Genomic DNA, 12,334 nt, shown 5'->3' with positions numbered 1-12,334 from the left:
TCCTCGCTGTGCGCTGGAGTCTTTGTGAGGACGGAACCTGAGGAGCCCACTCAATTCCAGGCCCACTGTGACAAAATTCTAAACAAATGTAGTTTTTTCCCTACTGCATCATGGGAGTTTTATCTTATAAATTAGTGACAGTAAAAAAAAAAAAATTAAAAAATATATTTTTCTGTTTTTGTGTGAATTGTTCAGACTCAGCACACGCAGAGTCTTGTCAGGTGCAAACAGGTGAACCCTACTGCGTAAATCCAAAACTGCACGTGTGGTGCGTGGCTGGAGGCCTGTGGCTGTTGTAACGGTTCCTTTGAACGAAAGGCTTAGAAAAAGCTTGTGGAATGCAGTTTATGCACACAAGCCGAGTGTCGTAAGGACGGTAGGTACATCTGGTTACGCTGGGAGACAGGTTCCTAAATTACATTTTGTCCTCTCTCTCCACAGTCGTTATTATACGTCTCATCTGCTATGAAGCCAAGGAGGCATTCTGTCTTTTTTTCCCTCAGTCCTGTCTAGATTCTTTGAATATCTCCAAAATTTCACACCAGTCCCACACCACCATCACAGAATGGCGTTCCTCGCTGCAGCTCGCTGAGCCGACGCGGCACAAAACAAAGTTCGCAGTTAAACGAGAGCATTCTCTGTGCTCAACCGAAATGAATTTTTTACCGGTAATGCAAGGGGCTACATGTTTCGCTGCGGACACGCTAAGCAAAGTCCTGGCCTCCTTATTTTTCAGACCAAACACTTGTTGTGTGACACCTGTTCGCCGGTTATTATTGTCATTATTAATTCACACCTGGCCAGATGTCCATCTGAGAGGAAAACGTTTCTCCATTCAGTGCGTCGTCAGTTGGGAGGCCACCGTCTTTTACCTTTTATTTCTGTGTTTAGTTTATTTATATATCTAACCAGGAAGTCATTGAGATCCAGAATCTCTTTTTCAAGAGATTTCCGAGATTAGCAGCCGATACCGTGTCCGTATAAACAATGCACAAATACATTTTAGTAACTGCAGTAGCTTCTTCACGCAAAGTCTTTGCATGTTTCAGTTACAGTGTTTTTTCAGGGTGCTTCTCAAATCAGCCGCAGATAGAAAACAGTCTAATTTGGGCTCGTTCTGCGATTTGTTCCATGACCACTGCGCAATATTCCATAGCCTTTTTCCCCCCCACACGCACTGTTGTTATCTGTTGTCTAATGACTGTGTTCGTGTAAATACCATACAGTTTGGCACATTGTAATGACATTGGAATGTATGGACACATCTTGCTCTGGAATGTCCATATGTAATCTTTTACATGCCACTGCGTGGCATGCATCTTAGGTATCTTGGCTGCGAACAGCTGTTTGCTGTTATTTCATAAGATACACTGAAAGCTTAAAAAAAAGAAAAGAAAAAAAAAGGTTATTGCAGGTTGTGCGGAATCAGTTTACAGGGTTCCCACGGCCCTGTAAACTGATCACTAGGAACATCCTTGGAAAATATTTGTCCTGGAACGTGAAAAATTGACCACAAAACCAATCCAGGAGTCACTAGTTTAAACATTGTCTTTAAAACGTCATTGAAAAAAATTATGGAAAATCTACAGTCAGTCTGATCTGAGTGGGAACTGTGAGTGCCTTATTTTTCTGTCAAAAAGCACAATTACAGGCCGCAGGAAAATAAATATTAGGGTCCATGTTCTCAGTTTTCAGTTAAAACATTTCAGAAAGGCTCTCTGTTAGAATCTCATGTAGCTTTTTACGTGGTGTACACACAAACACTGAGCTGTACGCTGTAGGGTTTAAGAGGTAATTGCGCAATGCATGTTTGACTTCCAGCTCTTCTGATGGAGTCATTTTCGGTAACAGGGTGATTTTTAACAGTTTAACATATGGTAAACTGTAATTCAGTACTCTCTACTACCCAGTTACAGTTATCCACCTATGCTGTGATCGCTAACAGTGAACCGGAGAGTTTGTGTTGCCACCAGCTGCAGTGTTGTTAATTACCAATAAATCGGTAACTCTCCAGGCAGACTGTGCCACACATTTGTGGACTTTTAAGTTCTTCCAAATGTGAGCAGGTCCCATTCCTTTGATGTTGTCCTGCAAAATAATGTTAGGGAGGTGTGAGAAGGTGTGTCCTGGTTTTTTGGTGTTTGGTGGTTGGGCAGTTGGGCCTTCAAGAACATTCTAGCACCCCATTTTGTTGAGTTAAATAAACAAATGATCATACGTTTTGGTTCCCCCCCCCCCCCCCCCCCCCCACTTTTAAAGGTAGACCCACCCATCAGGGAACCTCGGGTAACTGTTCTCCTCGTGCCTGAGTTTGTTTGGATAAGTTGAGAAGGCCCCCAGATCCATTTCAAAGGCTTTCTTTTTTCATTACGCCATTAACAGAGACTTCCTGATGAAGATATTTAAAGATCAGACGAGACCCCTGTAAGGGGTTGGAACAGAAAGATTCAGGATCCTTCTAGTGCTGATATTTATTTAGGAAATGTACTGTAATCTTCACAAGAAGTAACGATGAAGCCACTTCATGGAGGTAAAAAATGACTCGCAACCATTAGCTGGCTTCAATTTAGTATTTTTTCCATCATGTTACGACTGTGTTGTTTAAAGTAAATGTCACTTGTGATCTGTAGGTGATTAAGAAATTCAATTATATGTAAGCAGTTTGGACATCTTACCCAAAAAAGAGCTGGTGTGGTTGTAGATCTGTGTTTTTTTTTTGCCCAGCACCATAGCACTTGATTCAGATATTTATGTAATCCATGGTCTTAAATCAAGCTCTTGATAAAAAGAATCAGGTGTCATTAGTGTCGGTCTAAATCTAAAACCTCCAACCAAATCGTTCCGTTTTTCAGATAAGATTGGACCCCCCCCCCCCCCATGCAAGATGTCACAGGACTGAATTAATTTAACGCAATGCATGTGACATTAACACTTCACTTACAGTAATACAAGTCCCCTGCAATGAAGCAACAGATTTCTCTGGAAAATCCAAGAATACCTGCCTGTTATCCATCGTGAACTCTTTAGAAACAAAATATCTTGTTGTCAATACAATGTAGAATACCAGTTATCACCGCAGAGATTTACAGCCAGATTACTTTCTGACATTTCACAATGGAGATTTAGTTTAGTTTAGTAGGCTAATGGAAGGACAAGATGTTTGGCTGGACTATGCAATGTTGCCTTCATAAAAACACCAGATTCACAACCTGTCCCACAGTTTTGGATCAGCATTTTCATTCGCTCTCGTTGTGTTAATGTGTGCAGAAGACCTTAGCATACCCAGCTGGCCGAATGCCCCTCTTTGCAGGGAACCAAAATAAACATAAATTAATTTATGGGTTTGTGCCTTCAAGTTCAGGACTGTTGGGTGCTACAACAGCCTTGTCGGTGCGAGAGGGAATCTGTTTTATTCGATGTTCCTGTGCTCTGCAAATGAATCCAGTTATATCGGGTTTATTATTCCCCGCTCAAATATTATGATCCCATTCAAAATTGTTCAGTACACTACGGGTATGCTCTCACTTCACATCATTTTTGTCCCCGATTAATAGTTGATTGATTGGCAGCGCTTTGCAATGGCTGCAAAAAAAGCTTTAATGTGACAAATGAACATTCCGTTCGCCGCTGATTCTGAAGGCTTTGCCAGACAGTGTTGTTGCAGTGGGAGGACAAGGTGCAGCTCAGCAAATTAGATTAGATTAAGCGAGCAGTTTTAAACAGAGTCTGGCTTTGATCTTGATGGATTCTGGACCTTCAGGGTGAAGTAAGCACAGTTCTGGAATATGCGGAGAAGCTGGAGGAGTCTATGGCATTCCTTATTTCCAGTGGGGGTATATCAATAGACGAATGGATGGGGATTTCATGGCTTATGGATGTGATGGTTCGGTAGGTATGCTGGTCGAGTGTCAAGTACCCAGTGCTCACTATCTCCAAAACTGTACTGCTGTGCATGCAGATAGATCCTGTATCACAGGGACACTCAAATCTGGCTCTCAGGACTGGTGTACTGCTGGGTTTTTTCTTCTGCCTGATGGTCTATAGTCCAATAATGTCACTGATTGGCCAGAGATGACACTCTCCTGGCGCATCACGTTCAAACCAGTTCCTGATTCGAGGGAGAAATGAAATCCAGCAGTACAGGATTAGTATGAGTATCCCTGCTGTATCACCTTAGTTAATGTTGGCTCATCGTTGCCCAGGTTACGTCCCTCTGTCTTTCTGCTTGTACGTCATGGTTGTGTGTGGAACCCTGACGACCGTCAGCTCTCCGTCCGCAGATCAACACCAACGGGTTCGTCGCCACGGCCGAGCCCACGGCGGAGTCGGAGTACCTGGGCAAGATGCCCGCCAGCTTCGGCATGATCGCGGCGCTGGTGGGCGACCTGGACACCGGCGACGGCGTGGGGAAGGTGTACTACCGCCAGGACGCCAGCCCCGCGCTCCTGCGGCGGGTCGCGGAGCACGTCGCCCGGGCGTTCCCGCAGGACGACGAGGCGACGCCCGTCCACGCCGTGGTGGTCACCTGGGAGAACGTGGCCCCGCACGAGGCCCCGAGCAGGGGGGACGGGCCGTCCAGGACGGTGAGACGGGGGGGGAACATTACTAACACTTTCAGGTGTGAGGTCACAAGTACGGGATTAGAATGTTCTTAACTGAACATTCTAATGCTGATGTAACAATCACTACTGATGTGAGGGATGAGGTCTCAAGTATGGGATTAGAATGTTCTTAATTGAGCATTCTAATGCTGATGTCACAGTCGCTACTGGTAACTGAAACCACTTCCAATGAGATTGACCTGCGACGCCTTCTCTGCATTTTCCACAGAGAAACACCTTCCAGCTTGTGGTGGCTTCCATGGAGACGGCCTCCTACGCCATTCTGCTGTATCCGGCGGAAGGGATGCAGTTCCTCTCCACGCCCGCGGGTGGCGCGAGTGAGCCCTGCCAGGCCGGCTTCAGCAAGGGGCTGGTGAAAGGCTGGTTCTGGAGGGCCACCCAGGGGCCGTATTACCGCATCACCACCCGCGACGAGGCGTCTGTCAGGAAGCTCTCGGAGTAAGCATCGCCCTGCAGCAGCCATAGACCGACCTCCTGCAGGAGTCCCATGGTCCCACCTCCCACCAGTCTTACTCCTTGGCTGGGTCAGATATACATTTGTGAACACTTAGATGCCAGTAAAGTTCCTGCAGATTTTTTTTATTTATTTAAAGCAACATGAAATATTCACCAGTGTTCGGAACCATCATACCTCTCTGACATTTGTTTTTCAAATTTTACCATCAGCTAAAGAGTTTTGATTTGATTGATTGCTGTTTCAAATATATATTTGACCCAGGTCTGATTATGATTATAGTCATGATGATGATGAAGATAGCTTAGAATCACTGATGTTGAAGCTGGAGAAGTACTTAACCCGAATTGCCTCAGTAAAATATTCCTCTATAAATTTATTGTACGTAAAAGAATATAATCTGCGTAAGTCAGTTGGGATAAAAGCATCTGCTAAATGGCTGAAGGTACACTGCCGCTCTCGTGAGAAACTGAACTTCAAAATGGCCGACTCCAAGAGCGCTTTTCTCTCCTCCTTCCCCCAGGGCCACGAACTCGGGGATGCGCGGCGTGTGGGTATACGAGATCGGCACCTACCCCTTCTTCGCCGCGGTCGCCCCCGGTCAGGTGACCGACCTGTCTCCCGAAACCCCCCAGGGGAGGCCCCGGGGGGGCGAGAGGGTGGAGAGGGAGAGGGAGAGGGAGAGGGAGAGGGAGGGGGAGAGGGAGAGGGAGGGGGAGAGGGAGAGGGAGAGGGAGAGGGAGGGGGAGAGGGAGAGGGAGGGGGAGAGGGAGAGGGCGGGGGAGAGGGCGGGGGAGCATGCCCCAAAGGTCGCCATGTACGACAGAGGGCAGCAGGTCCCCGAGTACCCCCCCTACAGGCCAGAGGAGGTCCCTGTTGAGGGACAGGACCCAGAGGAGCCGTACGCCGAACCCATCCCGGTCCACCCGGTCCAGTACCAGCCCCAGAACCCCCAGGTGGTGGTGGTGGATGAGGGGGAGATTAACGTGGACGGTGAGCACTGGAGAGGAACCCCCCTCCCATCGCCTACCCTGTCAGAGTTTCCTCAATGTCTATCTTTGTTCCTAACCCCTCCCCCTTTTCAAGACCTAACCTGTATTTTATAACCAATCACAACGCAGTGGAGGCTGTGATTAAAAATAAAAAAATGTGATTGAAAAGTGATTCAGACTTGAACTACGAGACACAGTTTCGTGTAGTGTGAGAAAAAAAAATCTTGATTCCTGTGAATACACATTTTTTTCACAATCAATTTTTGTTTTGTTATATTTTATGTCTTTGAAAAACATGAAATATTCAAAAAATGGGAGCTATGTAACAAAGTTCTTCTGTTAAACAGCTGCGAATAAGAATAACTACTGAAATTATACCTTTTCTTTACTGAAAATAATTGCTAGTGTTCAGTGCCTCGCTCCTCGGTTTATCATTACAGGCCACGCTGTAAAAGGCGGACAACAACAACGTTTTTTTTCCCCTCCATATTTTTGTTTTCGCTCTAGTGTTCTCTTACAACTTTGAGACGTGCGCCAACAACAGAGAGAAGTGCTCCACCTTCGCTGACTGCAGGGACTACTCCGGCGGCTACTGCTGTCACTGCAGGCCTGGTTACTACGGCAACGGCAAACACTGCGTCGCCGAAGGTAGGGGTGCCCGCCCCCCCCTTTCCTCTTGCCCCTCCCCACCAGGACTGGCTTATACAGCTTGCATGTCATTCACATACATTCACACTGCTGGATGTCTGCTGAAGCAATTTGGGCTAACTGCCGTACTCAAGGGCACAACGGCAGTGCCTCACCAGGGAATTGAACCTGCAACCTCTGATTTACAAGCCCGGGTTCCCTTAACCCAGTGTTTCTTAAACTAATTGTCAGGACCCAAAATGGGTTGTTGGGAGTGTTTGGGGATGGGTCTCGGAATTAGTCTGTAGTCTTCTAGGCTATGCTAGTTTGTGTATTTGACGGGTCGTTGAAAGGGACTAAATTTCTAACTTGTGTAAGGAAAAAGTGCCCTAACTCATGAATTCACCCTTTCGATTGACAGGCAAGCCCCAGAGGATGAATGGGAAGGTGAACGGTCGCGTGTTCGTCGGCGGCTCCTCCACGCCGATTCAGTTCAGCAACAACGACCTGCACTCCTACGTGGTGGCCAACGACGGCCGCGCCTACGTGGCCATCAGCACCATCCCCGCCGCGCTGGGCCCCTCCCTCCTCCCCCTGTCCTCCCTGGGGGGGGTCATCGGCTGGGCCTTCGCCCTGGAGCAGCCCGGCTACCAAAACGGATTCAGCATCATCGGTGAGTCCCCCCCCCCCCCCCACGGAACAGAAAAGCAGCCTTTAATGGCAAAGACAAGCAGACAAGATCAGTCAACTGAACAGATATGCAGGCAGTATATGCACTGTACACGTCATCAAACTGCAAAAAAGCAACCGTCAGCAAAGATTTTCAACTGATTAAAAAAAACGAAATAAAAAACAATCAAAATTATGCAAAAGATTCGGTTCCTATTGGTGGAGAATATAAAAATGGGGAAAAGACGCGTGTTTGATGTTAAGGAGAACAAAGCCAAACAGTTATTTAGACGAGGCTGAAGACAGGCTCCTTAACTCCTCCACAAACAGGGGGCCGTGAATTATTATATTTTTGTGTGTCTCGTCCCCTTGTTGCACATTCTGCTGTTTGCACTGCCGAACCGCTACAGCTGAGGAAACACGACGGCGCGAACAGGGCTGCGATTCGGGCCATCTGCAGATCTCCAAACGTGCGCTCCCCGTTCTCCGCGTTTGAAGTGTGATTTCGTTGGCTCCCAAAACAGACACAGGGAGAGAGAGACAGACAGAGAGAGACAGACAGAGAGAGAGAGAGGGAGAGACAGACAGAGAGAGAGAGGGAGAGAGAGAGAGTAATTTAGGGCTGAATCGCGAGCGGGCGGATCTCCAGGGAAGAGCTGGGCCTCCTGTTTCCCTCCCGCCTGTTTTTTTTTTTTCTCATGCAGGTGGGGAGTTCACGCGGCAGGCAGAGGTGACCTTCCTGCCGGGGAACGAGAAGCTGACCATCAAACAGGAGTTCAGGGGCATCGACGCTCACGACCACCTGGTGGTCAGCACCGAGCTGGAGGGCCGACTGCCGGAGGTCCCGCGGGGCTCCACCGTCCAAATCGAACCCTACACCGAGATCTACCAGTACAGCAGCAACAGTAAGGCTAACCTACCCACTACCAGTACAGCAGCAACAGTAAGGCTGGCCCACCCTCTACCAGTACAGCAGCAACAGTAAGGCTAACCTACCCACTACCAGTACAGCAGCAACAGTAAGGCTGGCCCACTCTCTACCAGTACAGCAGCAACAATAAGGCTAGCCCACCCTCTACCAGTACAGCAGCAACAGTAAGGCTAACCTACCCACTACCAGTACAGCAGCAACAGTAAGGCTGGCCCACTCTCTACCAGTACAGCAGCAACAATAAGGCTAGCCCACCCTCTACCAGTACAGCAGCAACAGTAAGGCTGGCCCACCCTCTACCAGTACAGCAGCAACAGTAAGGCTAACCTACCCACTACCAGTACAGCAGCAACAGTAAGGCTAACCTACCCACTACCAGTACAGCAGCAACAGTAAGGCTAACCTACCCACTACCAGTACAGCAGCAACAGTAAGGCTGGCCCACCCTCTACCAGTACAGCAGCAACAGTAAGGCTAACCTACCCACTACCAGTACAGCAGCAACAGTAAGGCTAACCTACCCACTACCAGTACAGCAGCAACAGTAAGGCTGGCCCACCCTCTAGCAATAGTATGGCTTCACCATGCTAAGGCTAACCTACCCACAACAAGCACATGAGCACCAGTTAAGTTATGCTATGCTAAGGCTAACACATCCTCTACAATACAACAGCCACAAGAAGGCTAACCAACCCACGAGTTCAGCAGTAAAGTCAGGCTATGCTAAGGCTGAAATCCTCAATGCTAAACAGTTTTCCCAATTTGACGTTAACCTGTAGCTTATTCCATTTTAAAGGTGCATAGAAGGTAAACAAAGTCTTCACTAATTCTCAGTTCGTACTCATTTCACTACTGACCTAGCTAAGATGGCAGGTAACGAACAAGATGGCCGCCTGTAGTTTTAACGAGCGTGGCTCCCGCGCAGCGATCACCTCGGCCTCCACGCGGGGCTACACCGTCACCCCGAGCAACGGCGGCGGCGCCCAGAGCAGGAGCTACCAGTGGCGGCAGAGCATCGTGTTCCAGAGCTGCCCGCACGACGAGGCCAGCAGGGCGGTGCCGTCCACCCAGCAGCTGAGCGTGGACCAGATCTTCGTCATGTACGACCCCAGCAACCAGCTGATCCGCTACGCCATGAGCAACAAGATCGGCTCCATCCACGGTAATTTTAAATCCAGTGCATGGTTTGCCCTGTAATTGTGCACGCTCAGCAGTTGAGCAGCGGCGAGAATCAATCTCTTCTTCTGTGGTTATCTCCCCTCCCCCCCCCCCTCTCCTCTTCAGTTTTTTTTCTTCTTTCTTTTTTCTTTTATTCAGAGGATTTGAAATTTGTGATGGTCACATGGATGGTGAAGGTCAACAAGGGGCACGTTGTCGTTCACACATTGCCGTTTACCGAGGGGGGGGGGGGGGGGGGGGGGGGCGCTGGGGGGTTGGATCTTGTGAGATGGCCTTACGTGGAATGTGGGGGTGGGCAAGCTTGTAGACGGGTTGACTCAGCTGCAGTTCATCGCTGGAAGATGAAGAGTACCTGCGGGTTACTTCCTTAGTAAGCTCTGTGTGTCGCGAATGAGCTTCCACTTCAAAGCCACCGGCCAGCAGCTGTCTGAGGCGGGGATTCTGTATGTTTTTGCCTTGAATTCTGGGATACGCTGACCTCCATGCTCTTGTCTGCAGATGGGACTGCTTATAGAGTCACCACATATGGTCAGGGGTCACTGCTACGGGGGCTTTTGTCCCTCTCCAATTAGGCAGAAGGTTTCCCCCGCTGGACTTTCCTCAGATGTGTGGAATGTTTTGTTTCTAAATATCATAATTATGGGAGAGTGATGGGGGCATCACAAAACCCAAAATGGGTGGAGTTTTTATATGGTATGATTAGATTCAGCCAAAGTGCATTGGTGCAGAGTGAAAAGTCTCTCAACTGGTTGAAGCATGTACGTGATTGGCAGGGGACAGAAGCTCCGCCCACTGTGGAGAATGTTTGGGTACACTCTCAGGCCTCGCACCCTTGGGGTTTGGTTCTAGAATGTTCTTGGCATTGTCCGTCGGTGCATTTACATTAACGCAAACAGCAGATGTTGTTATCCGGCGTGAGTTATAGAGCTTATTGTTTTGCATTCAGTCCATTTGTGCAGCTGGATATTTACAAATCCAGGCTAAGGACTGCCTCTTGAGCAATATTCTGGTTTCCTAAGCATTCATTCATTCATTCGTTTCGAAGAGAATCTCAGGGTATTCCTTGGCATTTTACACCGTGGGTTGGGTTGGTCTATACATAAGCGGACACTTCCTCTCGAGAATCCTAGCGCACCGAGTTCAGGACGGTTCAAGATCACTCCTGGGTGTCGTTTGCACACTCGCGCCCCTGAGAAACTCTGCTCTGGTCACGTGCAGGTGGGGAACCGGAACCAAATCCCTGTTTTACCGGTCGCCACGGCTGCGACACGAACGCGGTCTGCCGACCGGGCCAGGGGAACCAGTTCACCTGCGAGTGCGCCACCGGATTCTCCGGGGACGGGCGGACCTGTCACGGTAGGACGCGCAATGGCTTTCTGTTAACACTTTCAAAAGCGCAAGATCGTAGCTTTGTGATTAGAATGTTCTTCACTGAACATTCTAATGCTGATGTCACAATCACTTCTGGTAATGAAAGCAGCAAGAGTTCTAGAAGACTGACTTATAATGCAAAAGCTTCGTGATAGTCATGTGGTACAGTCATAATGCATGATGGGACTGCCTGAACTCTGATGGACAGATCTCCAAAGCTGTACAGCAGACCCGAGCTCCTTGAAATACTTAAACCCTTTAGACACCAGTTTAATGTGCTATGATGCCTGACAAATTGTAAACAATTTTAAAATGCACTTTTTTTTCTTTTGAACGATTGTATGTCTTGAAAATTTCTCTGGCCTCTGCAGGAGTGTTTACCAATCATATCAGCATTTTAAAAGCATTTTAGCTTTTAAATGTGCCTATTCATTGTTTTTTTAATCTAACAAAAATTTTGTGCGAAAATAAAATAGAAAATTTAAGGGCTTTATTTATTGTACAGATGCCACTAAATTGAGGGAAATCTGTTTTCTGTGACCCATACATGGTCTTTTTTTTTTGTTTTTGTTTTTTTTTTTTTTTTACACACCAAACTAAAGTTAGAGTTAATTACCCCCCAAAGGTATTATTTAATTTCCCCCAGAAAATTCTCTTTAATGTCTTCCTTCCTGCAGTCGAACCTAGCTCTGATGTTACCCCTCTAAGAATCAGCCTCTTGGTAAAGTCGTCTTGTGTAAACGGCCACCTATCTAATTCAGGAGGACGTGCCTTTGCGAATGTTCAGTCTGAAGGGCTTGTGAAGTCTGCTCTTCTCACGGACGGTATCTTCCTCGGTCGAGCCAGACACGGTGTAGCCCGTCCTTCACACAAACGGAAGCGGCCTTTCAAACAGTCCAAACGGGGGAAGATTCTATCATCGAAACGTCTGTGGTCATTAAACTGGGTTCTGCCCCTTTTCCTTTTGTTGTTAGAAAACATCTTGATCTTACGATGACAGAAAAAAATTTTATCTCAAAGAATGGTTAAACGTTATAATTATCGCGTGAAGTCATTTTAATTTTACCAGGGAAGAGGAAGACACAAATGATGAGGAAGGAAGTTAATTCCCTTGAGTGTATCTCAAAAACTCTGAATGAACTGAGGATGAATGAAACATACTCACGCAAAGCACGAGAAGTAACTATCTCTCATGTGGCTAGCAGGAATGGGGAGCATTTCAAATATGAACGTATGCATGTATTTGAAATATATATTCGCGTGTAGGCATTTCACCCATAATATAGCCTTCTATCCGTTTGCGACAGCAACCCATATTACATATGAAATACGTGAACCTTTGTCCCACCTGTAATGCAACCTACACCTCCATTGTTTTGATAGCAGTGTAGTGATACATTTGAATGGGATGTATTTTGTAGCACGTTTTTTAACCATCTCTAACGGTTAGTATGAAATGAGAGGACAGTAATGTAATGTGTAACATGTT

General features: G+C 47.3%; 1 protein-coding gene across 1 annotated transcript in view; it reads left to right on the top strand.

The window, feature by feature from the left end:
• Window positions 1–12,334, top strand: part of LOC118221848 (nidogen-1-like) — a 29,186-nt gene that overhangs the window by 3,660 nt on the left and 13,192 nt on the right. The window contains exons 2-10 of the mRNA XM_035407260.1: window positions 4,281–4,583; window positions 4,831–5,060; window positions 5,600–5,735; window positions 5,862–6,069; window positions 6,576–6,716; window positions 7,117–7,368; window positions 8,069–8,269; window positions 9,221–9,457; window positions 10,693–10,830. Of these exons, the coding sequence (XP_035263151.1) occupies window positions 4,281–4,583; window positions 4,831–5,060; window positions 5,600–5,735; window positions 5,862–6,069; window positions 6,576–6,716; window positions 7,117–7,368; window positions 8,069–8,269; window positions 9,221–9,457; window positions 10,693–10,830 (1,846 nt within the window). The remainder of the gene's footprint in view (window positions 1–4,280; window positions 4,584–4,830; window positions 5,061–5,599; window positions 5,736–5,861; window positions 6,070–6,575; window positions 6,717–7,116; window positions 7,369–8,068; window positions 8,270–9,220; window positions 9,458–10,692; window positions 10,831–12,334) is intronic.

Source organism: Anguilla anguilla, chromosome 2 (genome assembly GCF_013347855.1).
Source record: "Anguilla anguilla isolate fAngAng1 chromosome 2, fAngAng1.pri, whole genome shotgun sequence".
Classification (NCBI taxonomy): domain Eukaryota; kingdom Metazoa; phylum Chordata; class Actinopteri; order Anguilliformes; family Anguillidae; genus Anguilla; species Anguilla anguilla.
Note: the sequence above shows the minus strand (reverse complement) of the source record. Positions and strands in the feature narration are given on the sequence as shown.